Here is a 26,366-nt window from a genome sequence, read left to right as displayed (position 1 = left end):
TTTTTCTTCCCTTCTCTTCTCTTTTTAATAATGAATCTTCTCTCATTTTCTGTCCAAACGGAGTGTTAAAGGGAAGAAGAATTTAAAAAATAATTAAGGGAAAAAATTAAAACAAATCAAATAATTTCTAAACAGCAAGCTTAACTAAGTCAAGGAAAACCAACAAGTAAACAAATCTGGATCCAATACTCGGAAGCAACACCGGATTGGAAACCAAATTTAAACTAGAAAAAGGAGGTCAAACTAATATGTGCAGTTGGTCAGAGTTGTTTATTATGGTTGTTATCCATTCATGCAATCCGGCGGGAGGAGATGGCGACGGCGTCTGTCGCCGGCCGGGGGCGAGGCTGAGGAAGAGGTAGTGGTTCCTGCAGGCCAGCGTTGTAGCAGTCGTCGTACAGGCCGAGGAAGAACGGGTCCCTGAGGAGTTCGGAGGCGGAAGGGCGAGCGCGCGGTTTGGCAAGGCAACGCTCGATGAAGGCCCGGACTTCGGGGTCCTTGACCTTGTCCATGGCCGCCGGCCGCACCCCCGCTGTCACCTTCCGGTAGATCTTGGCGACGCTGTCGCACTCGCTGTAGGGGATCTCGCGCGTCACCAACTCCAGCACGCACATCCCGAACGAGTAGATGTCTACTAGCTCCGTGTAGTCCTCGTCGTACAGCTCCGGCGCCATAAACTCCGGCGTGCCGAGAATGGAGTGCGCTGCGTGACTCTTCCCGACGATCGCTGCCAGCCCAAGGTCCCCTATCTTCACCTGTAAAGCATGAGGAAAGCCATCATCACCTAAATGATGAGATTGATGGAAAACGATTTCCAAACAACGCGATCGATCATTTTCACTGATAAAACACCCACAAAAGATCCTTTTTTCGTAAGATCGAAGTGCAAAATATGGGATTGAATTGGATGGCGGATTGAACCTGGCCGACGTTGCCATTGATGAAGACGTTGGAGCAGTTGAGGTCGCGGTGGATGATGCAGGGCTCATGGTTGTGCAGATACTCGAGGCCCATCAGTATCTGGCGCGACCACTTCTTGAGAGCCTTGATCGAAACCTGGCGATGCCTCTTCCGGTACTCGCGGAGGTCGCCGGAGGTGCAGACCTCAGTGATGAAATTGAGCGTGTTGCCCTCGTCGTCCGTCCACACGCTGTACAGAGTGATGATGTTCTCGTGCCGCAGCGACCGCAGAAGCCGCACCTCGGCGAACAGCCGATCCATCATCGGCTGGTCCTCCCTGAAGATCCTGAGCTTCACCTGGTTCCACGCCACTTCGATGCCCTCCTCCTGGTCGAATCCACGGTACACCCGCTTCACAGCACCGGCGCCCAGCAAATCGTCGTATCTCCCGTACCTCCCGGTGGGATCAATCTCCACGAATGGCTCAGCATCTTTGTCCGCCGGATCGGGCCTAACGCACGGCATCCTCGAACAAAAAGAACCTAAAATTTTTGCAATCGACGGAAAACACACCGATAGAAAATCTCCCGAAACCCTAAATCAACAAAAACCTGAATCCCTAGAACAAAATCCATACCTGGACCAAAAAAGGGGGGAAATATCTCGAGCAAAGGGATGGCGATCAGATGAAGACCAAGAGGAAACAGATCACAAGGAAATAGGAGCTTCTCGATTCCTTGAGATGCAAGTCCGTCAGAGCCATGGAAATCGTGGCCAGAAGCCTGCAAAAATCAACACAAAAACAATCAGAAAGAACAGATCACAGTTTATGAACGGAACCGAAGAAACAAACAAACACAGAAGATCGGAATCCGAACCGAGGGGGTTTAAATCGATCCCGCGGCGGCTGCTGCGGCGGCGGAGGGCTGGAAGCGAGGGCGGCGAGATCGAACGACGGAGGCGGGCGTACACTCGCCGAAGAGGAGGCGGAAGAGTCACCGGCCACATGGAGGGGAAGCAAAGGCGGCCTAGTGGAGGCGCTATTTATAAGGCGGGCGCAGGTTTTCACTTCGGATCTCGCCTCCAGGGCTATTTCCGTACTTTCCTATCTTTCTGACCGTTTTATGCAAATTTTCTTCTGCGAAATTTTCATTTTCCTTCCAAAATTTCAGAATTTTTTAATTTAACGACGATTCAACACTATTAAAAAATATTCTATATAGAAAAAATATATACATATTCGACTATTTACTAATTATGTGAGCGTATTAAAAAGAATATTTATTTCTTGAAGTTGATTAATTGCTTAACCAAATAAAATGTGAATCGAATTTAATCATTTATAAGACATAATTATCAAATAAAACTAAGGATAAGTGGAAACTTTCCGTGGGACCAGACGAAACTGATGTATTAATTGTTCAAAGAATTTGAATATCTAAATTATTAAATATATATTAGTTTTTGTACAAAGTAAAAACAATTATGAATTTCTCTTAAGATTTAAATGTTGAGATACAATTAAAGTCTTATATTATAAATATATAGAAAAGATCTTAAGGTTATAAGATAGAAAATATCTCATTGATATAAAGTTTTTTTGGGTAAAATTGAAAAATAAAATCATGAAAGTGTGAATCTAAAATGGACAATATCATACTGTTATGGAGATATATATAGATTCTATCAGATCTAATAGTGGTATCAGAGTAGATTTATGTGGTATCATATAGAATCTTCATAAAGGAATGATTGAGGACTCCTAATAAGAGGTGACGTTAAGAAATTCCAACTGATCTAACATTAAATACTCCTAAATCTTTAAAGATACAAATTCCTCCCCCTTTGACATTAAAGATGAGATATTTTAATTTGTTTGTGTGATTGTCACATTACTTAGAAAGGAAAAAAAATAAAAGGAAAATGACACATATTTTGGCCATATAATATGTATCTAATTGCTACGAGATCTTTTCTCTTTGCTAGCGACTCACATGAAACATCACATATGATACATTAAGATTGCACTTGATCAAGGGAAAATGGTGGGCATTCATTGAATCCATTCCCCTTTGATTAATTAAATATGAAACTAATCTACCCTTTTACCTAACTAGCTAGCTAGCTAGCTATCATTTTATAATATTGGCAAAAATTAAAAGACTTTTCTTTTTCATTAATTAGTTTCACCCAAATACCTTTATCACAATTAATTAAGTTTAGTAATTACTGTAATAAATATTTTACCACTTGTATATAAGAGTGAATAAAATCTTGATTAAATCGAAATAACCGACTTAACCGAATTTGAAAGTTTGATTTAGTTAATTTATTATTTTATTTTATTTTTTTAAATATCAATTTATTTGATTTTGTTTTGATTTTTAAATTTAAATTTGATTAAATCGATTAAATGTAATTGATTGATACATCACTATTATTCCCAACTCTCGACTTTAGAATACTCTTGATTTACAACTTTAATTGATCAATAGTAGTCGACTGTTATTCTTGACTTGCGACTCTAGAATACTCTCGATTCATAACCCTGATTATCCTATTAATTTAATAAATATGGAATTAATTGATTTTTATTAGTTTGATTTATTTGATTTTTGTAAAGTTTAGTTTGTCCAAAAAAAATTCAATTTGTTCGATTCGGTCCATTCGATTTTAACCAATTACTCATCTTACTTATACATATATTATAACAATTATTAACCGTAGAATTTTTAATAATAATAATAATATATGTTGATCAAAACTAGTGAAATTATTTAAGAAAAAAATAAAAAGTCTTCATAGCAATTTTATGGATATTAAAGGTGTCAATTGGAAGATGGAGTCATTAAATATCAAGAGGTTGCTTCAATGAGTTGCTCTACCATTGTATTGTAAGGGATCTTTTGCTCTTTGATTGCTCTAACTTTCAACGATTATGGTTGAAATAGAATTTTTTTTTTAGCTTGCAATTAATTAAGGTTATATATAGTTTTATCTCCCAATAATCAACTCTCTAATCGATTAAACAATATACTAATCGAATTGTTGTATCTTTTAATCCATTGACAATCATTCTAATTAATCAACTCAAATGAATAAGACAATATGTTATCTATCTTCTAACTACTAATTAAATTTAATTAATCAACCGATCAAATCTTTAAGCTATTCAAACCTTTTTATGAATGCATGTGTAGGCCTCTTAGTTGACTGAATATGTTCATTAAGCATCTCAACTTAATTTAAAATCAAATTGAAATATTAATTATGTCTCAAAACCTATGATTCCTTAGTTGTACCATCCTTTAGGTAGTAATTATAATTGATTAAATATTTTCTCAAATTAATCAAAGTTAAAATGAAACTGTTTTTATTCAGAATAAAATGCTCATGATAAAAGGGTGCCACAATGTATAGAATTATTATCCTATGATTTAATAGTTACTAATTTTAATTGATTCAAATAATAGTGATATATGAGTTGATAGTTGTTTGAATATATTTATATTTTATTTGGGAGGAAGTGAGGGAAAGAGAAGAGAGGATAAATAAGAGAAAGAAGAATTTTGATTTTTATTTGGGATGAAGTGAATTAACGAGGGGAAGGAAAAAGAAAGGTAAATTTTACCTTTTTTATGTTCATAAATCGTTAAAAAATTTTACATTTCGATTTGGGATTTAAATAAAGAGAAAGAAATTCAAAAATATATTTTATTTTAATTTTAATTTTATTTTAAAATATTAATTTTTAAATTAATTAATTTATTTAGATATTTTATTTTTATATTGTCGTTTTTTACCCATGTATGTCGTCATCGTTTAGTATGTAATCGCTCGCACCATGTGCTGGATAAGTTTGAGTCGGTTTCGGATCCCGTGAGGTCGGACTGATCACTCTAGAGATAATCAATAGAGTTAACTGAGATTTATTTATTTTGAATCGGTTCCGGATCTGTCTCTCGTCTCCGATGCAGATCCTGACCCGGAACATCATCTTCGCCCCCTCGCTCCCACCTCGCCATCTCCTAAAACCCTAAGCCCTAAACCCATCTCCACCGCTGCATGCACCGTCCTCCCCCGCCGCCGCCTCGCTCCACCATCCCATCCTCCGTCTCCACCACTGCCCGCCATCCGTCTCCGTCGTCGCGCGATGCCCACTACCGTATGCACCCCCTGCTTCAGCATCCGCACCAAGAAACACGAGCTGAGATAATATCTAGGCTTGAAATAATTAAAGAAAGGACTGTACGGCGAAACATTCGATTTCGGTACGGGTCAACAAGATTCCCTTTTTTTCTACTACGATTGATTGAAATCTCCCCTCTCAACTTTGCTCCTCTCCTCTCATTTTCCCCGATCTTCTGTTTCCACTGTCCCTTGCCCTGGAAGACTTTAGCTCCATTCCAGGTACGCAAATCTGGCCGCGGATCACTCGAGTTCCCTAATCCGAAATCTTACAGATTCTTGAATCAGTTTGGAGCATAGCATTTTGGGTATAGTTGTTTGCTCGCAGTGAAAATGTATTTTGTTTTCCCCTCTTTAGATCCTCTTGCTGTTTGTTACTTCGGATTAGGGTTCTGGAGGATGAAATGTGTTTTTTCATGCAGATCATTACAAATCTCGTTGGGAACTCATTGAAGGCTATTCTTTTATTATATATTTACAGATATGCACGTGTATTTTAAGAGATTTATGACAATCAAGAACGTGGATTGTAAATCCTTCTCTTATACTTGTTTAACCAAAACATCAGAATAATATCTATGATAGTCTTCCATTGCATTTACTGAGTAGTACTGCCTCATATGAAAAAATAAATTACCGGGTCTTTGTAGGATTCCTTGTTATCGGTATGGTAGTGATTCTCAAATCTATGTTCAATATAGAAATACTCTTGTGCGTGTTCAATTACAATTATATCTCTCTCTTTATGTCAATGTTTGCCTAACATGCACCTCAAACTTATCGAAAGATAAATTTTCTTATTTGTTACTAGATGATTTAACTCATTTGTTTAACAGGAGTGCTAGAAAAATTAGAAATTGAAATTTTGCTGGCAGTGTCATCTCTTAATGTTGTTGATGTGCCAATTAAATCATTTAACAAAGCAAGTCTATGCAACAAAGCACCCAACTATTGGTTTTTGTCCATTGCAATTTGGTCTATAATTCAAACATGATATGGTGTGACTATGGAGATTTTGCCCATTACTAGCTAGCTTTTGGAATTCTGTAAATCAAGTACAAGGAGTAAGGATATTTTTGTTCACATTCATGTATCTGTTTGTTGAACCCTTTGTCACGCTTACTAGTTGAACTTCTGAGGTCAATAACTACTTGTAGCTTCTTTTTTGAGTGTCATGTTATTTTACTGCAAAATTAGTGACAAGAACTAATAGTAACGCCAGCTTTAACTAATAGAGCTGCTTTTTCTTTTTCTTAGTTTTTCTTCATAATCTAGAGATGCTTTACACTTTTTGATATATTCAAATCGGCAAGAAGAAAAGTAACTAGTAGGCATGAAATTGTAATGTTGTCTATATCAACCAGAGATCAATTCTAGTTGCTTCTTTAATTGAACTTATCATATTTTAATGTGCTTCCATACTTTTATTGGAATATCATCTGGTCCAACTGCTTTTCTTTCTTTCATCCCATTTAATGTTGGTTCTACTCTTGGAATTTGAATTCACTGATAAAAATTTAAATTTCTATACTCGTTAGACCTACTTAAAATAAAAAGGAAATAAATTGAGATGAGATGGATAAGTTTAAAGGAGACAAATATTTTTATATTTAGATAAGTTGCATTATTAGAGTTGAAGATGTGAGGGGTGGAGAGGAGAAGACAGAAACTCTATTTAGTGCAACAAAAAATGATTTAATTGATTTGGATATTAGTAGTGATGTAGTCTTGTGTTGAATATCAATTGAAGGGAAGATTCATGTGTCCAACCTCCAAATAGTTGGGAAAAACATGGTTTGTTGTTGTGGCTGACACTGATAATATTGGTGATGTAATTTTCTCAACTATCATACATCGGGATATATGTATACATTCTGGAAGTTGCATCATTTGTACTTTGTCTTACCAGTTACTACTACTGAGGAATCTGACAATTATCCTGTTGTTGTTGTTCAGTTCACAGAAGAGGGGCATGCATTTGTCTCAGTTTATCATATCAAAGAAGTAAAAAGTGTGGTAGATGGCATCCGTGAAACACTGAGTGGGAGTCAGGTGGTATATAAACAAAAAATCTGGGACAATTTTACATTGTTGAAATCTTCAACTGAAGGTGATAATGCTATTAACTTGATAGTCACTGTTGAAGACATTGGTGTGGGGATACCTCAAGATGCTCAAAGCCGTATTTTCACACATGTAAGTTGACAGTTCTACTTCATTGATATATGGTGGCTCTGGTATGGTCTGAGCATTAGCAAATGTTTGGTAAATCTTATGGGAGGAGAAATTGGCTTCGACAGTCAGCCTGGAATTGGTAGTACATTTTCTTTCACTGCCGTATTCAAGGAAGGAAGCAAAAGTTCAGGAGATGTAAAAAGGCATTATGCTGACTCTTCTGTATCAGATTTCCAAGGTATGAGAGCATTGGTTGTTGATGGGAGATATATCCGTGCTAGAATCATCAAGTATCATTTGTGAAGATTAGGAATACTTGTTGAGGTTGTAATTAAACAAAAAACTGCACTTGAAACCATATTTGACTCTTGCAGTACCAGGTATGAATGAAGTAAGTTTGACAAACAGTTTGCCCTTATGTTGTTAATGTGCTTAATAACCCAACTCGATAACTAACAAGAAGTTCCTAAAGAGATCTGGAGTCACTATTGTTAGATTGATTCCTTCGTTTGTTTCTGTTACCATCTTAGCCCTTCTGATATCTCTCCCACTCTACGATGATTCTCATTAGAATTCTCTTTTACTAGAATCTGAATTTGAAATACAATCATGACCTTCCATTATGTTTTCAATTAATAGAAGGACCTATTAGATATGTTCCAATTTCTAATTGTGACCTTTCAATATACATAAGGTTGGGAAGCTGTTAAATCTTACGATTAGAAGTACTTGTAATGTATTTTATCTTATGTGGCAGGAGTCGTATAGACCTGATTCTTGTCGACAAAGATGCTTGGGGTGAGGGATCAGGCATTTCATTTCCATGACTCCTTTCAGAATATCAGAAGAATGGTGTTGTGATGCACCAAGAACATCAACTAAAGATGTTTCTGATAGCGACTTCCCTAAGCCCCAATGAGGTTTATGACTGGAGGTTGGCAGGATATGTTGATGGTATGCTGAAACCACTGCGCTTGAGTATGATTGTTGTTTGTCTTCAGAAAGCACTAGGCATGGGGCAGAAACGGCAGCACACCAAGATGAAACCAATGGCGCTTCGAAGTATTCTCAGAGGAAAAAAAACATCCTAGTTGTTGATGACAACCTAGTCAACCAAAAAGTTGCTGCTGGTACCCTGACAAGGTTTGGCGCGATAGTTACATGTGCAATGTGCAAACTGTGGAAAGGAAGCTATTAGAAGGCTTTTAGCCTCCTCACAAATTCGATGCTTGCTTTATGGATGTTCAGATGCCGGAAGTGGATGGGTATTTTTCATTTTTTGTACTCTCCATCAATTGGTTCCTCTAAGCATTTTGAGATGACTCAATCATGTGTAAGCAGAAATGAAGACTCCACTAGTCTACCAAAACTTTCTTGCATTTTGTTTTAGATTTGGTCAAATTACATGTTCTCTATGTGCTTCATGTTTTCTCTTCTCAGTTTTTGAAACATCATTCTTATTGGTAAATGATACAACAATTCTTCGCAGCTTTGAAGCCACTAAAAAAATCCAAGAAATGGAGAACACAGCAAACATGTTGATTAAGTCTGGAGATGCATTACCAGAGATGTATGGTAAATCTCACCGGCAGACATAATTCAGGCAAGAAGATGTCTTCTAAGAATTTTGACTAGTTTTGTTCAATGCTACAATTATCAAGACATCAAGTGAGAAAAGATAATGATCTGACATGCGTGCGAGCTATGCAAAAGCATGCCGTTAGCTGAAGCTCGGCCGACCTCATGACTCTTCTCATTTGGTAAGTCATGCCATTCTTTTTTCATGGTGCTAACTTTATGACCTTCTAATGTGTTGTGAGGAACACCATAAGATTACTGTACTTTTCAAGTAGATGAACTGATTGATACTTTTACACAGGATTAGCTGCCAGCTCTACAATAATAAATCATTGCTAATCAAAATAAAATTGCTACTGAAACAAGAAGTTATGCTGAACTATTCCAATCTGATGATGTATTGCTGTTTCTTTAAGTGTGTGCTCATGATTTAGAGGTTTGGTTTAGGAAATAGGGCATTTTTGATGTAGATATATGCTTATGCCTGTGCTGTAGATTATTCTTCTTATTTGTGTGATTCTTTGGATCTTTGTGAATTATTATTTTCCTTGAGTACTGAAGTTTCATGATAAGAATGGTAAAATAGGAAGAAATGTTTGATAATCTGGCAAAGGAATGAATTTATCACTTTCTTTTCTTTATTGGGAACGGAAATGATGAAAGAATTATATTGCATTCAACTTTCCCATTTTATTTTTCATAAATTTGACCAGAGTGGAAAGAAAGAACTTCAAAATGCATAAAAAAGATATAAAATTATATCTGCTCAAAGAGACAATTTGGAAACAAATTCTAAACTAGGCATGAATGCATGATCGATTAATATTTTCCAAAATAAGTTTCTTTACAATTTGAGCTTGAAACTCTCTTTTTTACTTGCAGAATTGTTTACGTATCTGTAATTTCCACCTCTGTGGCTGTTCCATCAGATCTGTGCTGGAGGTCAATCGACGGCGGCGGCCATGGTGGAGACGGCGTCGAGGTTCAAGAGTGTGTGCGTGTTCTGCGGCAGCAGCGCGGGGAATCGCGACTGCTACCGCGACGCCGCCTTGGAGCTCGGCCGGGAACTGGTGACCCGCAAGGTGGACCTCGTGTACGGCGGCGGCAGCGTCGGGCTCATGGGCTTGGTCTCCCGCACCGTCCACTCCGAAGGCGGCCACGTCGTGGGGATCATCCCGCGGTCGCTCATGGCGAAGGAGATAACAGGGGAGACATTCGGGGAGGTGAGGGTGGTGGCGAACATGCACCAGCGGAAGGCGGAGATGGCCCGCAGCGCCGACGCCTTCGTGGCGCTGCCAGGCGGGTACGGGACGCTGGAGGAGCTGCTCGAGGTCATCACCTGGGCGCAGCTGGGCATCCACACCAAGCCCGTCGGCCTGCTCAACGTCGACGGCTACTTCGACTCGTTTCTGGCGCTCGTCGACAAGGCCGTGGCCGAGGGCTTCATTGCGCCGCACCAGCGCCGTCTCTTCGTCTGCGCCGGCGACGCGCAAGGGCTCCTCCGGGAGCTGGAGGAGTACGTGCCGGTGGATGACGCGGTGGCGAGCAGACTCGCACCCGAGTGGCAGTCGTCGGGGATCTAATTCTTATTCAGCTGCATGCAGCAGAATAAACAAAACCTGCAACTGTTACCCATTTCAATAAATTCCTGTGCGAGGGAAATCGATCACCTTTTTGGATTAAGAACATCCATTTCTTTGATTTTTATGTTCCAGTTGACCAGTCTGTGAACTTTCTAATTTTCATTAATGCATTCACCATTTCTTGCAAAATATTGACTTATATTTGCAGATGATTACAAGAACTGGATACAGAATTGGCTGTTGATTTAATGTTTCAAATTCCAAAGGTTCCTGTTTGCTGCTGTTTACAGCGAGAAATAGTTCATTGATCTTGAGTTTCTTAGTACTAATTACCGCCGTTCACCATTTCGACTCCGGTGGTGTCCTCCTTCCCCTTGTCCGCCGCCGCCGTCTTCTTTTCCTCCCCAAAGAGCTCCTGCATCTCCTCCAGCGTCCTGCCCCGCGTCTCTGGCAAGAATGTGAAGAAGAACACCCATCCCACCGCGGCGATTCCGGCGTACAAGAAGAAGCTGCCACCCAGCGTGATGGCCTTGTAGAGCGAGATGAAGGTCATGGTGATGACGCCGCTGGTGACCCGGTTCACGGCCGCCACGATGGCGGCCCCCAGCGCCCGCAGGCGCAGCGGGAAGATCTCCGAGCTGTAGACTAACGTGATGGGGCCCGCGCCGATGGAGAAAAACGACACGTACGCGAGTGTGGAGCTGATGCTGAGCGCCACCGCCCACTGGAGCGGCTGCTCTCCATCGCCGTGCCTGTCCACGGCCGTCAGCCCGATCCCCAGCCCCGCCAGCGACGCGATCATCCCTGCGAAGCTCCCCAGCAGCAGCGGCCGCCTCCCCACGCGGTCTACGAAGAAGGTCGCCACCAGGATTAAGAGAGTCTTGGTGAACCCCACGGCCACCGTCATCCCCAGCTGCGGGTTGTCAGACTTGATCCCCGCGGCCTCGAACACCCGGGGACTGTACAGCACCACCGAGTCGATCCCCGACGCCTGCTGGAAGAAGTGGATCCCCAGGGCGGCGATCAGCACGCGGCGCACCGACGGCCTCGGCCACGGCAGCAGCTCCCTCCAGGCTCCCCTGTTTTCTCTGTTCTTCTTGGGGACCGCCACCACGTCGTCGTCGCATTCTTCCGGGATTCCGGCAGCCCGCTTGATGTCGGCGAGACGGAGCCGCGCTTCCTCCGGCGAGTCGCAGGTCTTCTCGAGAACCTCCTTGGCGTCGCCGAGGCGGCCGCGCATGACGAGCCACCGCGGCGACTCCGGCATGGCGAGCACTCCGACGCCGAGAAAAACCGACGGGATGGCACCGACGCCGAGCATGAATCGCCACCCGAGGGACTGCCGGAGATGGGAGAAGGCGTAGTTGGAGATGTATCCTAGGAGGATGCCGACGTTGATGAAGATCTCCGGGAAGGAAGTGAGGAAGCCGCGGCAGGAGGCAGGGGCGATCTCGGCGTTGTAGGTGAGGGCGATTATAGCCGCATATCCAACGCCGATGCCGGCGACGAAGCGGCCGAACATGAGAAAAGCATAATTCATGGCGAAGCCCATGAGCAGCGCACCAGCGAAGAAGATGGCGGCCGCGAAGACGATCGTGTACCGGCGGCCGATCCAGTCGGAGGTGAATCCGGCGGCGAAGGAACCGACGAGAGAGTAGAGATTAAGGATGCCGATTAGAATCTCCACCTGCGTGTCGCTGATGTGGAGCTCTCTTTGTATGAACTTTTGAGCTCCGCTCATCACTCCGATATCTGATTCAATCCCCAAACAGAAACATTCGATCACAGACTACCACCAAGAATCAAATTAAAGCCGATGACAAAACAGAAATTAAGAACATGATGGTAACATGCACGTACGTACCATAGCCCAACAGGATGGTGGCCAAGGACGCGAGCATGATGCAGCCCATGGCGTACATGTTGCGGCCTTGCTTCGGCGGCGCCGCCATCTTCTCCACCGACGACAACTGCTCACCATCCTCTTTCTTTTCCCCCATACTCAGTAGAGAAATTAAGAGAATTAAATGAGAGACCTTAATTTCCTAGCTAATCGATAATAGGAAGCATGGTGGAGTGGAGTGGCGTGGTGAGCTGGGTTTAAATAGACCAAGAAGGTCTGTGAATTCTTACTGCTGATCATTTAGAATTAACACTGCACTACCTGCTCAAATAATTGAGGGCCAGGCCTTCTGCTGCTCAGGGCATGGCTTCACCTTGCGTTGCAGCAGCACAAACAACAGCTGTGTACGTCCAGTTGATTATGAAAAGCCGGCTAGCACGTGCGTGGACTCGGGAGCAAACGGTGGGGTGGGAGAGCGTTATCTCCTTCGCGTCGTCATCGAATCGTTGCAGGCTGCAGAGCGGCGCGACTGTGTGGTATGCAAAATGGCTGATGGCTACTTGCTTTGACTTGTGGACTAGAGAAGATGCTCAGTCAGATAAAGAAGACAAAGGTAAAGGTTGATTGTGGACATGGCGCTGGATGGCCATCATTTAAGGAGTTTTTGTCTTGTAGAGTTGGAACACTCAAACAGATCAAGTACTGTGATACGGATCATTTCATTAAAATTTTATAACGAGACGGATTTGAACAGATCCGTCGATGAATTACTCCAATAAAAGATAGAATTCATCGTTCCAACGATCTTAAGGACGAATCTAAGAACGAGAGCTGGGTTGAGCTAATCTCAAGTTAGCCGAGTCTGTCAAGAGGTCTGAGTTCACTTCATGCAAGCATGTTACCATCTTATTTTTTTCCCATATTTCATCTAATTTTAAATTTTTATTGAATGAATTTTTTCTTTATTTATGAAATTGTTAAATTAATTTACCGGTAATGATATCTAATTCATAGACGCTAGAAATTTGAGGGCCATGGTGGAAGGCCTGGCCACTGATGCGGTATTAGAGAGCATGTTACTGACAGTCAAGTAGATGTAGTCGGTCCGCGAGTACAGCACAAGGTCGTGCTTGAGCTTATCTCGTAGGATCTCAATCCACAATTGCTCGCCTCTGGCGTAGATGGAACTCGTAAGGGTACATTGGTGTAGAGGATTTGTTGATCCGGTCATGACAGTCGCAACCGAGGGTTGTCATGTCAACAACTACATCTCTAGGGGAAAGGGTCTAGCCACGGAGAGAGTAGTTGTGACCGCAAGTGGAAGCTCAGAAGAAAAATTGGCACGTGGAGGCTTGCGTATGAGATATAGGTGCAAGTTGCTGTGTACTTGGAAGAGAATAAAAAAAAGTCTTAAAAATTTCCTTACTCATTTTAAATGGATCAAACCGATTTAATCTAATTAAATTTGGTTCGACCATAACTTTACTAAATCAAATCTAAATCAATTCCAACTTGGACCAACATATTCCTTATCTTCGCACCTACCGATAAATTTTGTTTAACTATAATCTGATTTTAAATCAACATCTTCACTTCGTGTTCGATGATTTAATTCATTTATTTATTAAGTATAATATTTGATTAATAGTTAAGAATAAAATAGTCATAAAATTTTTTAAAAATTAATTTTAATAAACAATATTATATTATAATTTAATATTATATTATTTAATCATTTTTACTAGTTTAAATTTCAAACAAGTCATGCTTTCCAATGCAGCTGGAGCCATGCAAGGGCTAGGTTATAGCTCAGGATAGTCCTGACATGACTCCGTCTCTAAATGATCTCACATAATCTATTTCAAAATTATCTGCGAGAAGGTAAATTAGAAAATTACAGTTAACCATTATGAAGGAGAGTATTATTTCGGTCGTTTCAATAAATCTGTCTCGTATTAACCAACTCAATCATACCCTGAAAGTGTCCGTCGATGAATTGTTAAATCTCTAAAAGAAAGACGGATCTATATAATTTTTATTTTTAATTACAAATTAAGTGGATTTAATTCACAAATCTATTAAAAATATTAAAAATTTTAAATTTAGTTGTGGATTAGATGAGTGAAATTCATGAATCTATTAAATTTTTTATTTTTATATTAAATTTTAGATAAAGATAAATTTTTCGATCAGCGAACTAATTCAATTTCATCATTGCATGACTTGTAAGGGTTGAAGGTCAACTGTAGCTTCTCAATTTACCTCTTTATAGATGGTCGTGAGTTCGATATCAGATCTGCTAAGATGATGAATTCTACCTTTATACTGAAGAAGTAAGGGTCGCGAATCCGAATTGATCAATCCACCTGAATTTATCATACATATCAATTCCAATTCACTTAGAGACGGACAAATTTAATTAGTGTAATTTTATACACACGTCGAAATCTCATTGAACAGAATGTTTAATTGACGCACGCAGTCATCTTTGACCTTTAATTCTAATCACCCACGCGAATCAGTTTGTCTCATCCACTTCCGGTGGGGTGGAATGATTAAACACTTAAAAATAATATTGAAAAAAAAATCGAATAATCTTTTAAAATTCAATTTTTGAATATGTGTAATTATATTTTAAATTTATCTAATAAATAAATCAAAGAGGAAGATTATTTGCCCCTGATTATATCTACCCAAGCATGATACAATAGCAAGATATTAGTAGATTAATCAACTATTTAAATCTTAGTTACGATACACTGTAAAATTTTTTCTTTTAATAGAATAAAAAATCTAAGACGTTAATTATTGGATAAAGAATCGACGTAGAGTCACTTATACTTTTGAATTTATCTGATGGAAAAGAAAATATCATCTATCTTCAAAATTAGTTGGATAGGTAAGATCTGAATACGAGTAAATTTTTTTTTAAAAACTAGAATGAGGAGAAATGGATGAACTCAATGTATCAGACTCTAAACCATGATTGAACAAATAGAGATACATTATATGAAAGTGAAGACACTGGATCCTCCGGAAGTTCGAAGGCTGAAGAGGATATTTTGGAGAAGATAGGGATCGAAAACCCCCAATTTCAGAAGCGACCCTAGACCCTTTTCTTATCTCTTTGTTTTAGCATTTCACAACATCTTTCACTTATGTTTTCACATACATTGCCAAAATAATATGCTAGAAATATGTCGCCTCATTTATGATCGTTGAGGATGTCTTCTTCTTGTAACATGATCGACTCTGTGAGGAATAACATAGGTTAGAGGGCTCGTCGGGAGTTGTCCTGACGAGACTGTTCTAATGCCTAAGTCATCACACGTACTCCAAGATATAAAAGATTAGAAGACTTAAGTTAGTATTAGTGTAAACATATCTTCTTCTTTTCACTTACTAACGTTATTTATATAGCCTTACGCTTCTAAACCCTAACGGATTAGCAGATTTACATATGGGGTAACATGGATGTTCAGATGCATGAAGTGGATGAGTATTTTTCATGGTCCTTCTTTAATCTTATAATCTAAATTGATGAAAAAAAGATTCTTCAAATAGTTTAAAATAATAAAAAAAAGACTATATGAAAATGGATTGATAATAATATTATTTAAAATATAATAAAAATACTTATCATCAATTACTTTCAGCACAATTCGATCATCAACTTATTCTTGTGTGGGATTTGTCATGATGATACTTAGGAAATCACATTATTACACATACTAGTTTCAAATGTCATTCAAACACACAAGTTTATACAAAAAACGTACTTCTATGTCAAAAACGTATTCATAAAAATATTTGGAAGAAAAAAAGGAAATTTAGCTGCAGTAAAGCTTTTTCTTTAGCGAAATCGGTTTCTACCGGACGTTCAAAAAGTTTTTTTTGTACAACAAACAAATAATAAAGTCGTGGAATAATCAGAATTGACATACCCCCAAAAACGTCAAGTATTTTAAAATAAATGATTAACATTAGATTATCAATACAAACTATATTCGACATGTTTGATATAGTTAGGTTTACATGCAAGTTGGATTTGCTACATGTATCTTACATTTACTCAATTTTAACATCATCTTAACTATTACTCTCATACATGATATCAAAAATACATTGATGGCAAATTTTAAAAAAAAAACATCACGAAAGAAATAATTAATTTTTAAAAAACTACAATATCATAGTTAGTTTTCAATCCTACAATTTTAATCGTCAGCATAATTTGAATCATAGACATTAATAATTTCTAAGTCATTGAGGGCCTAACTTCATTAGTACATCAAACTCTTCACCGAACATTTCTTTATCATATAATTCCTCATAAGTAATATTTATATCTACAAATAACTCACTAAGATGTAGTTTAAATTCATGAATCAATTGAATATTTCTTTGCTTCCTCATTCTAAAATGCATCATGATTGTGGGTTATAATGGAACTTGACATTTCTATGATTGACTAAGACTTCATTCGACAGACTACTAGTCATTTACTAGATCTTCTTCTTAACATAGAAAACATGTCCCGCATGTACTACGAAAATGAAATATTCAAACTTATTGTATCTTATATTTGCATTGACTTCAACTAACTTTTTTTTTTTGCAAAAGAAAAAGAATATACACTCGTATCAGTTCTTGAGGTTAGATTATACTATGAATATTTGAATAATACTAACATCTTTATGGGTAAAGTAGGATAATCCACCTCAATGATTTCGTCAAGTCTGTCTGGTAGTGATGTTGCTAAATCATTTTACACAAACACCTTAATTATTAGTTAGGGTGTCTGAATCACATTGTGTTATATGAAATTTAAAATCATTAAAATAGTAATTAGAAAAGACTCATGGAAAAGCCCTACCGCTTATCATTCAATTTTTTAAATTGATCATTAATGATAAAAACAAATAAAATAAAAATTAGCGATAAAGTATCTTTGCTCTATCATTATTTGCGATAAAAAATGTTAATGTACGATCAAATTTTATTTCGATCATAAATTAGAGTAAAGTCGAAAAATTAATGACTGATCAGTCATTATTTTACGGTTTTAAAAATCAATAACGAACAAAATAACGATCTATTTTAAAAATAATAAAAATAATAAAATATAAATTGAAATGGAAAAAAATTAACGACATCTTTGCTCCATCATTCATTTGTCTTTATTTAACAATCAAATTTTATTTTGATCAACAAAATTAATTTGATCATAAATTGATAATTTTTTTGTCAGTCGAGGATGCGACGGTGAACAGACTCGTCGTCTAAGTGGTAGTTATCGGGATCTAATTCTCATTATTTAACTTCATGTCGTAAAATCCATCAATAAATAAAATAATGTCGAGCATAATAATTTTATTGCAGATATTATTGATTTTATTGATCGACTGTAAGTGTTGAAAATAATTTTTTAAAAGATGTTAATTTAATTTGCAGGAATATTAAGAAATAAAAAAAATAAATGATACTGTCAAAAATATTATTAAATCAAAATTTTCATCCTTAAATAGCAACTAAATAATTATTTAAATAAATTTAAAATCCTAAAATATAAAAGAAAAGAAAATTTCAGAAAAAATTTTAACAGATTCTAAACCCTAAAAACTCTAAATGGATAAAAAAAATTCTAAAATATAAAAAATTAAAATTATAAAAATACTCTAAATATAAAAATAAAATAAAATTTATCAAAAAATTAAAAAATCAAATAGTAATAAAATATTCAGATCCTCCTATATCATCTCATCTCGAGTTGAATTCATCCTCAAGTTTAAAATAGTATTAGGTGGTAGTTTAGGAGAAAGATCCTCTAACATCAAATTAGTAAAATCTACTAGCAATTGCTGGACTTTGAGAATCTTTACATCGTGGATTCTTCTCTTGTCCATCTTTACGTCCCACAAGGACTTCTCCACCAGCTCTATGTACTTCGTGAATGAGTTAATGTTGAGCTCCTCAAATCGAGCTCAGGCAATCGTGGAGTAGAAGTCGATGCCCTCAAACAGGGAAGCAATTTCGAGAGTGATCCGTGCAGTGGAGGAGAGAGTCCTCTTGGTTCTCTCATAAGTCATTCTGAGCCGCCATAGAGCCCTTTTTGGATTTCCACTGATGTCCTTTAATTTTAAATATGCTTCCAATATCCTTTGATTGCGCTTGTGCTTCCTAAACTCCTGCACGAAGTGGTTCACCATTCCGTTGTCAAAATCCTCAAACTTAGGATTATCAATCTACAGGATATTCCATTTCCCTTTGTAGTTTGGGTTCTTGATCCTCCTTCGTTTCCATGGTCCCTTGTATTTTGGCTTCGAATCTTTCGATGGTTTCCATATTCCATCCTCATCCACATCTCACGTGTCAGACTTTTTCTCTTTTGCGTCAGGAATTTCTTTTGGAATAGAATCATACCTCTCTGGTTTGAAATCATCTGATCAAATTCTTCCTCCAAATTATCTTTCAAGACAAGCTTTTTTGCATGACACTTTTATAGATTTGTCTGCAACATTCATTCACAGTAGCATCCTTTGAACATGCAACAAGGAGTTTAGAAGAGTCTACAACACTCTCAAACCCAATGGTATCATTAATAGGGCAGGATCCTTCAGAGAGGTTAGAAGAGTGGATGGAACAAATATCATGAAGGATGAAGGTCACTAGTGACACCCTGACTTCCAAGAATATGTTGAATATCTGAATATTGTCTTGATAATTTTGTAGTCCTGTAATGGTGTTGCCATAGGGGAAGGAGCAAGTAAAGGAATAAAAGGTTGTGGAGCACTGTTTGGAGAAGTATCAGGCAATAAATTTATTTCCTTTGCTTCCATCATCACCTGATTCGCTAGTTCAAAGCTATTAACGTAACCAATATTTTATCTGGTTTGAAGAAGTTCAGTAGACCTCAAAATATTTCCTTTCTTTTCCAACAATTGAAGAAGCATCCACAAAATCAACCACTACGAGATTTAGAAAGTTGAGAAATATCTTTCGAATCTGCAACATCTCTATTTTTGATCATCCCACTTTTGTCATCATCCTCTGAATTCCCTTTCGGAGTCAGCAGACTCTCGCAAACGACTAAGGTCTCATGGTCATCATCATAAAATACCTTGTCAATCTCATCATTGTGATACATTGGCTCATTAGTTGCCTCGATCTCATATCTTTCTCAATCAATAAATTTTTATCTTGTGATGATTGCTTGATAGAATGCAAATCTTGAGGATGAGTTGACCAACGGTTTTGTTTGCTCATAATCATTGACTTTCGATTATGTGACTTTTCATCAACTAAGATATGTTTGGAACTTGCATCCTGTCTCAATGTATTAAGTTACTGAGATAGAGATTAAGTATATTCAAAGGGAAGAAAATGATCTTTCATCTTCTCCCAATCTATGATCTTGGCTTTGTTAGGACCTTATGAGCTAGAAGAGGGGTTGAATAGCTCCACTTGAACAAATTTGAACTTTTGTCGATGAAGTATTCTTGTTACACAGTCTCTCAACTCAACAATGCTAATACGAGGGATTTACATGGTATCCGCCTTCTTGAGGCGACTAATCCAAGGATCTTCACTCAGCTCACTCTTCCACTATATCCTCTCATTCTCGGACGAATCTCGAAGGCGGAGAAACCTTCTTACAACAGATTACAAGTTGTACAAAAATAGCCAAATAATACAAGGAAGAAGAAGAGTAGAAATTACACAAAACGTGATGAGTATGCTTCTTCTTCTTCAAGAGATTGCTCCAAGTTTTATAGATGAACACCAGCAGGTTTCTTGATCACTATAGCACAAAGACTTGGAGCAAAAACAGTCATGGGTGAAGCCCTCCACGTCTAGCTCTTCACCATTTAAACAGGTTCAGTTTTTTATGTCATCAGTCGACTGGTTTTACCATGCTAGTCGACTGATTTGGTCAATGTCAGAAAACGACCACTGAACTGCTAAAGTCATGTCTGATTTTGTTGGAATTTCAAATCCCAGTCGACTGATTTTTCCCATTAGTCGACTGTTATGCTATCAGTCGACTGATGTGAATGATCAGTCGAGTCAATTTCCATTCTGTTTACTTCCGAAACAGAGACAGTCAACTGATGCAAGGATTCAGTCGAGTCTATTGATGTCAATCAAATGATGTGGAGAACCAGTCCAGTCGATTCTCTTCTGTTTGCTTCTGAAACAATATCAGTCGATTGATCAGAGAAACTGACTCGACTGGTGTGATTATCATTCAACTAAAGCAAAGTATCAGGCATAATAACCTACTATTAGTCGACTGGACCTACCATGCCAGTTGACTGATTTCAGGATTAAGTAGCTGAAATGAAGTCTTACCGTATTCTTTCCTCGCTTGATCAAGAGTATGATCGTCGACCTTCTTGATCTTCATTTGCCTTACACCGTAAGGACTTTCCCGTACCAAGAGCTCGCTCCTCGACCCTCTTGGATTTCCCTTTTGCCTTACGTCAGGTCTTCTTACCCGCAAGGATTTTCCTCTATTTATCTTACCCTGTAAGGACTTTCTCATGCCAAGAGCTCGCTCCTCGACCCTCTTGGACTTCCTTTTTGTCTCACGTCCGGTCTCCTTATCCGCAAGGATTTTCCTCCATTTGTCTTACCCTGTAAGGGTTTTCTCATGCCAAGAGCTCGCTCCTCGACCCTCTTGGACTTCCCACCGTCAAGTATTCAGTCAACCTAGACTTACTTGACACCTAATCAACACATTGATCAAACATCAAAATCCAACTCGAGTCAAACCGAGATTGACCAACTTGGTCAACATTGACCTGAGGTTGATTGCACCAACAGGCTCTACCTTGTCAGTGACGTGAGCATCATAATTACTCTCACCATGTGGATGTTTGACCTCTAAGTTTGATAACAAACCAATTTCACTTTCACACGATCAAATACTTTCTCATAATAAAAAATTCTTCTCCACTTCGTTAAACTAATCAATGAATTCTTTGATCTAAGACTTAGAAAACTAATTGGAAATCCAATATCTCCATGTCGCTCCTTTCGACCATGGTTTTTGCAATTATGATAGGAGTTTTTAAAAGTGAAAGCAGAATTAAGATAAGAGAACTTAGGACGATGCTTCTTGTTTGTGTACCTAAATTTATTTTTCTCCATATTTGTGGAGTTAGTTCTAGGGGGTCGCTGAGGTCATAACAGATCCATCTTTTTTCAAAGAGCTTTAATATCAATTGAAGGATAGCAATTATCCTATGGGCAGTATTGATTTTATTGATTGATTGCGAACGTTGAAAATAATCTTCTAATATTATTGATTCGGTAGAATATCAGTAAATAAGAAATAAACGACACTATCAAAAATATTATTAAATCAAAAATTTCACACTAAATATTAACTAAATAATTATTTAAATATATTCAAAATCTTAAGAGGCAAAGAAAAAGGAAAACGTTAGAATCAAAAGGAAAAAAATTCCCAACAATAAAAAAAAAAATCTTAACAAATTTTAAATCTTAAAAATCATCAATAGACCCAAAATCTTAAAATACAAAAGAATAAAAATTATCAAAAATAATAATAAAATTTTCATATCCTCTTGCACAAAACATATAAACTGTTACCATTTCAATAAAATCCAGTGCGAGGAATCGAATCTCCTTTTTGGATCATCCATTAATATTTCTATGATTTGATATATGTTCCAGTTGATAAGTCTGTGAACAAGTTTCTATTTTCACTAATGCATGAATATATCATTAATTAATTTATTGCAAAACATATATTCACTTGTATTTGCAGATGATTACAAGAACTGGATACAGCATGGGCTGTGGATATGATTTAATCTTGTAGATGTTCACGAAGGAACCACATATATATAAGATCAAGCCATGGGGCCCGCCGCAATTGCATGATCATTCCTGATTTCGTTTGCCAATAATGCATGTTCGTCGTATATATATATCTCCTCTCCACTCTAGAATTATATTGTCGAATAAATTACACGTCTTTTTTTGGCAACCTTGCGTCGATTTTATGGCAGTTATAGTCTACCCGATCAACATCTTAATTCTCTCGGCCTGAATCCATTGTGGCGATCGTAGAGGCGAGGCCACCACTAGCCATGTGCATGGTTCCGTTCGATTCACAGACTATTATTCAGGTAATTGTGTGCATGGTTAACCTGTCAAAGAAAGTGATGGCTGTCCGCCATTCATTTTTGAAGACGCTGACTCTGAAGAGAGGCTTGAACCACTGGATCGAGCGGAATCTTCATATCGAATGGGGACTTATGCGGATGGTCAAGATGGATGACGTGGGTCTCTTGCGGACCTTCAGACTAAAGTGTCAACGCGAGACGATATGACCTTGATCTGTCTTAGCCAAATCCGTCTCAGTGGACTCTTGTCTCTCTGTTAGATCTGTTTCGGCCACCTTCCGTCTCAGTTGACTCTTATCTCGGTCGGATCCGTCTCGGTCACCTCGCGTCTCGATCAGATCCGTCTCGGCCACCTTCCGTCTTAGGTAACTCTTGTCTTGGCCAGATCCGTCTCGGCCACCCTCTCGTCCCGGTTGACTTCATCTCGGCTAGCCTTGTCTCGGCTGCTCTCATCTCAACCAACCTCACCTCCACATACCGTCTCAGCCACTCCACCTCACTCAGACTAGTCCCTAGCCTCTGACACACTATCCTTGGGCGCCGCCGCTCGAAGGACTTATCTGCAAATAACACAAGTTTGATTCCCTCTGACACCCCTCCTTTCTGTGCCACCGCATAGAGGGTGTATCAAACCGTTAGACATTACATCTCTCTAACCTCTTAGCCCTGCACATACCGTCAAAAGGAAGATATTGGCGTCAAATCCGATCTCCTCCCATGCTTTTTCTTGCATATACGGCCAAAAGCGGAGGGGACAAAAGGGAGTTGCTTTCTATAGCGTGTGCGGCACAAGGCGCGTACGTCATCTGCCCTACATACAAGAGTTGCTAACTTGCTTTTAATTACTGTTGTTTTCGAATCCTAAGATCTCGGCGTTAACATGGAACAGTGTTTCAAATCCCAAAGGTTTCTGGTTGCTGGATTACTGTTTACAGCGAGTGATATAATAGTTGATTGATACATTGTGTTTTGTAGTACTAATTAGCGCCGTTCACCATTTGGACTCCGGTGGTGTCCTCCTTCCTCTTCTCCGGCGCCTCCGTCTTCTTTTCCTCCCCAAAGAGCTCCTGCATATCTTCAAGTGTTCTGCCCCGCGTCTCCGGCAGGAAGGTGAAGAAGAACACCCATGCCACCAAGGCGATTCCGGCGTACAAGAAGAAGCTGCCCCCCAGCGTGATGGCCTTGTAGAGCGAGATGAAGGTCATGGTGATGACGCCGCTGGTGACGCGGTTCACGGCCACCCCGATGGCGGCTCCCAGCGCCCGCAGGCGCAGCGGGAAGATCTCCGAGCTGTACACCCACGTGACGGGCCCCGCGCCGATGGAGAAAAACGCCACGTAGGCCAGCGTGGAGCTGATGCTGAGCGCCACCGCCCACTGGAGCTGCTGCCCTCCATCACCGTGTCTGTGCACCGCCGTCAGCCCGATCCCCAGCGCCGACAGCGATACGATCATCCCTGCGAAGCTCCCCAGCAGCAGCGGCCGCCTCCCCACGCGGTCTAGGAAGAAGGTTGCCACCAGGATGAAGAGAGTCTTGGTGAACCCCACCGCCACCGTCGTCCCCAGCTGCGCGTTGTCAGACTTGATCCCCGCCGCCTCGAACACCCGGGGACTGTACAGCACCACCGAGTCGATCCCCGACGCCTGCTGGAAGAAGTGGATCCCCAGGGCGGCGATCAGCACGCGGCGCACCGACGGCCTCGGCCACAGCAGCAGCTCCCTCCAGGCTCCACTGTTGTCTCTGTTCTTCTTGGGGACCGCCACCACGTCGTCGTCGCAATCTTCCGGGATTCCGGCAACCCGCTTGATGTCGGCGAGACGGAGCCGCGCTTCCTCCGGCGAGTCGCAGGTCTTCTCGAGAACCTCCTTGGCTTCGCCGAGGCGGCCGCGCATGACGAGCCACCGCGGTGACTCCGGCATGGCGAGCACGCCGAATCCGAGAAAAACCGCCGGGATGGCACCGACGCCGAGCATGAATCGCCACGCGAGGGACTGCCGGAGATGGTTGAAGGCAAAGTTGGAGATGTACCCTAGGAGGATGCCGGAGTTGATGAAGACCTCCGGGAAGGAAGTGAGGAACCCGCGGCAAGAGGCAGGGGCAACCTCGGCGGTGTAGGTGGGGGCGATCATAAGCGCATATCCAACGCCGATGCCGGCGACGAAGCGGCCGAACATGAGAAAAGCATAATTCATGGCGAAGCCCATGAGCAGCGCGCCAGCGAAGAAGATGACGGCCGCGAGGACGATCGTGTACCGGCGGCCGATCCGGTCGGAGGTGAATCCGGCGGCGAAGGAACCGACGAGAGAGTAGAGATTAAGGATGCCGAGGAGAATCTCCACCTGCGTGTCGCTGATGTGGAGCTCATTCTGTATGCCCTTTTGAGCTCCGCTCATCACTCCGATATCTGATTCAATCCCCAAACAGAAACATCCGATCACAAACAATCACCAAGAATCAAAGCCGACGACAAAACAGAAACCATCCATGATCAACCGCATGCACGTACGTACCGTAGCCCAACAGGATGGAGGCCAAGGAGGCGAGCATGGTGCAGCCCATGGCGTACATGTTGCGGCCTTGCTTCGGCGGCGGCGCCATCTTCTCCACCGACGACAACTGCTCACCATCCTCTTTCTTTTCCCCCATCTCAGTAGAGAAATTAAGAGAAATAAAGGAGAGACCTTAATTTCCTATCTAGTCGATAACAGTTCTCATGGTGCAGTGGAGCGATGAGCTAGCTAAGTTTAAATAGACCAAGAAGGCCTGTGAATTCTAAGAAAAAAGGCAAAAAAATATTATTTATTTTTCCTTACATATTTTCTTATTTGCTTGTTTTCCGCAACCATGACCACACGTATTATCCTTGTTAAAGATTAAGCTTGTCTTCTTACTGCTGATCATTTAGACATTAATTAGCACTACTGCACTACCTGCTACTCTGTCGTCCCTCGAAGGCTGTCTCGAATAATTGAGGGCGTGGCTTCACCGTGTGCTGCAGCCAACCCCAAACAACAGCTGTGTACGCCCATCATTTGATTATAAATGCCGACTAAGAGTTAGAGGTGAGTAAAATCTCGATTAAAGATAAATAATTGATCATCTTTTTTATTTTAACGTAGGGTTGTGTAAACGTTGACCACGTGCGTGGACTTGGACCCCCACGGTGGACTGGGAGAGTGTTGTCTCCTTCGCTTCGCGTCGCCATCGAGTACTGTTGTGTTGTAGGCCGCAGAGAGGCGCGACTTTGAGGTACGCAAGTGGCTGACGGCTACTCGCTTTGACTTGTGGACTGGAGAACGTGCAGTGTCACATAAGAAAATTAAAGGAAAAAAAAAACAAAGGTTGAGTGTGGAAATGGTGCATAGAACAACAATATGTTATGCATAAATGTAAGGCGTTTGTCAAAAAGGAGTTGCGGATAAAACAAGGATTTAGGAAGGAAAACTCAAACTCGTCGTTAAAATTTAAGTGATTTAAGTTCTATGCACGTCTCTCGGTGAATTCATCGTCAAGATAGAAGATTAAAAAATTAAAATATAAATGAATCATTCATCCAATTATAAATTATGAAATATGATGAAGTAGAACATACCGATTGATAAAATTTATAAATCTTAAATAGTATAAGTTATATAGACGGTATAAGAACTTAAATAATTAAAAATATAAATAAAATAAAAATTAGTTTCAATGAAACATGATTTTAAAAAATTTATAAATAATGATAAAGAATTTAATTCGAGAGATATTGTCCTTGCTTGCAACGTCAACTATTCAATCTTTATGGAAAAAAATAAAACGAAAATAAGGTGGGTGGTCGAATTAGGGTGACGATCTATTCTATATATTTAATCTATATTTGATAATAACAAAATAAGTTAACAAATTTTACATATTAATTTATATCCAATAATAACAGAATTAACTAATGAATTTTACATA

General features: G+C 39.7%; 4 protein-coding genes across 5 annotated transcripts; 1 reads left to right on the top strand and 3 right to left on the bottom strand.

Annotated features, from left to right (window-relative positions):
* Nucleotides 1-105: 105 nt before the first annotated feature.
* Nucleotides 106-1,846, bottom strand: LOC141836197 (putative serine/threonine-protein kinase WNK11). 2 transcript variants are annotated; one of them, XM_074723632.1, is made up of 4 exons: nt 1,779-1,846; nt 1,538-1,682; nt 922-1,442; nt 106-755 (listed from the first exon to the last, which is right to left on the bottom strand). In XM_074723632.1, exons 3-4 carry the CDS (start codon nt 1,423-1,425, stop codon nt 291-293), a joined length of 969 nt encoding a protein of 322 aa, XP_074579733.1. In that variant the 5' UTR covers nt 1,426-1,442; nt 1,538-1,682; nt 1,779-1,846; the 3' UTR covers nt 106-290. The 2 variants fall into 2 exon arrangements, with proteins under 2 accessions (XP_074579733.1, XP_074579734.1); XM_074723633.1 differs by lacking the exons at nt 1,538-1,682; nt 1,779-1,846 and having other exon boundaries at nt 922-1,454.
* Nucleotides 1,847-8,759: 6,913 nt separating this feature from the next.
* LOC141835724 (cytokinin riboside 5'-monophosphate phosphoribohydrolase LOG7-like) lies at nt 8,760-10,424 on the top strand. Its single transcript, XM_074723097.1, has 2 exons — nt 8,760-9,023; nt 9,724-10,424. The coding sequence occupies exon 2, from the start codon at nt 9,804-9,806 to the stop codon at nt 10,422-10,424; it is 621 nt and encodes a 206-aa protein (XP_074579198.1). The 5' UTR covers nt 8,760-9,023; nt 9,724-9,803.
* A 144-nt stretch (nt 10,425-10,568) lies between these two features.
* Nucleotides 10,569-12,513, bottom strand: LOC141835723 (polyol transporter 5-like). Its single transcript, XM_074723094.1, has 2 exons — nt 12,289-12,513; nt 10,569-12,176 (listed from the first exon to the last, which is right to left on the bottom strand). Exons 1-2 carry the CDS (start codon nt 12,422-12,424, stop codon nt 10,750-10,752), a joined length of 1,563 nt encoding a protein of 520 aa, XP_074579195.1. The 5' UTR covers nt 12,425-12,513; the 3' UTR covers nt 10,569-10,749.
* A 10,786-nt stretch (nt 12,514-23,299) lies between these two features.
* LOC141835928 (polyol transporter 5-like) lies at nt 23,300-25,151 on the bottom strand. The gene is made up of 2 exons (XM_074723334.1): nt 24,935-25,151; nt 23,300-24,828 (listed from the first exon to the last, which is right to left on the bottom strand). The coding sequence occupies exons 1-2, from the start codon at nt 25,068-25,070 to the stop codon at nt 23,402-23,404; spliced, it is 1,563 nt and encodes a 520-aa protein (XP_074579435.1). The 5' UTR covers nt 25,071-25,151; the 3' UTR covers nt 23,300-23,401.
* Nucleotides 25,152-26,366: the final 1,215 nt, after the last annotated feature.

The sequence above is a fragment of the Curcuma longa genome, chromosome 10 (assembly GCF_044706935.1).
Source record: "Curcuma longa cultivar G26 ecotype Majalengka, Jawa Barat chromosome 10, ITB_CL_G26_1.1, whole genome shotgun sequence".
Classification (NCBI taxonomy): Eukaryota; Viridiplantae; Streptophyta; class Magnoliopsida; order Zingiberales; family Zingiberaceae; genus Curcuma; species Curcuma longa.
This window is presented reverse-complemented; position numbering and strand designations above follow the sequence as displayed.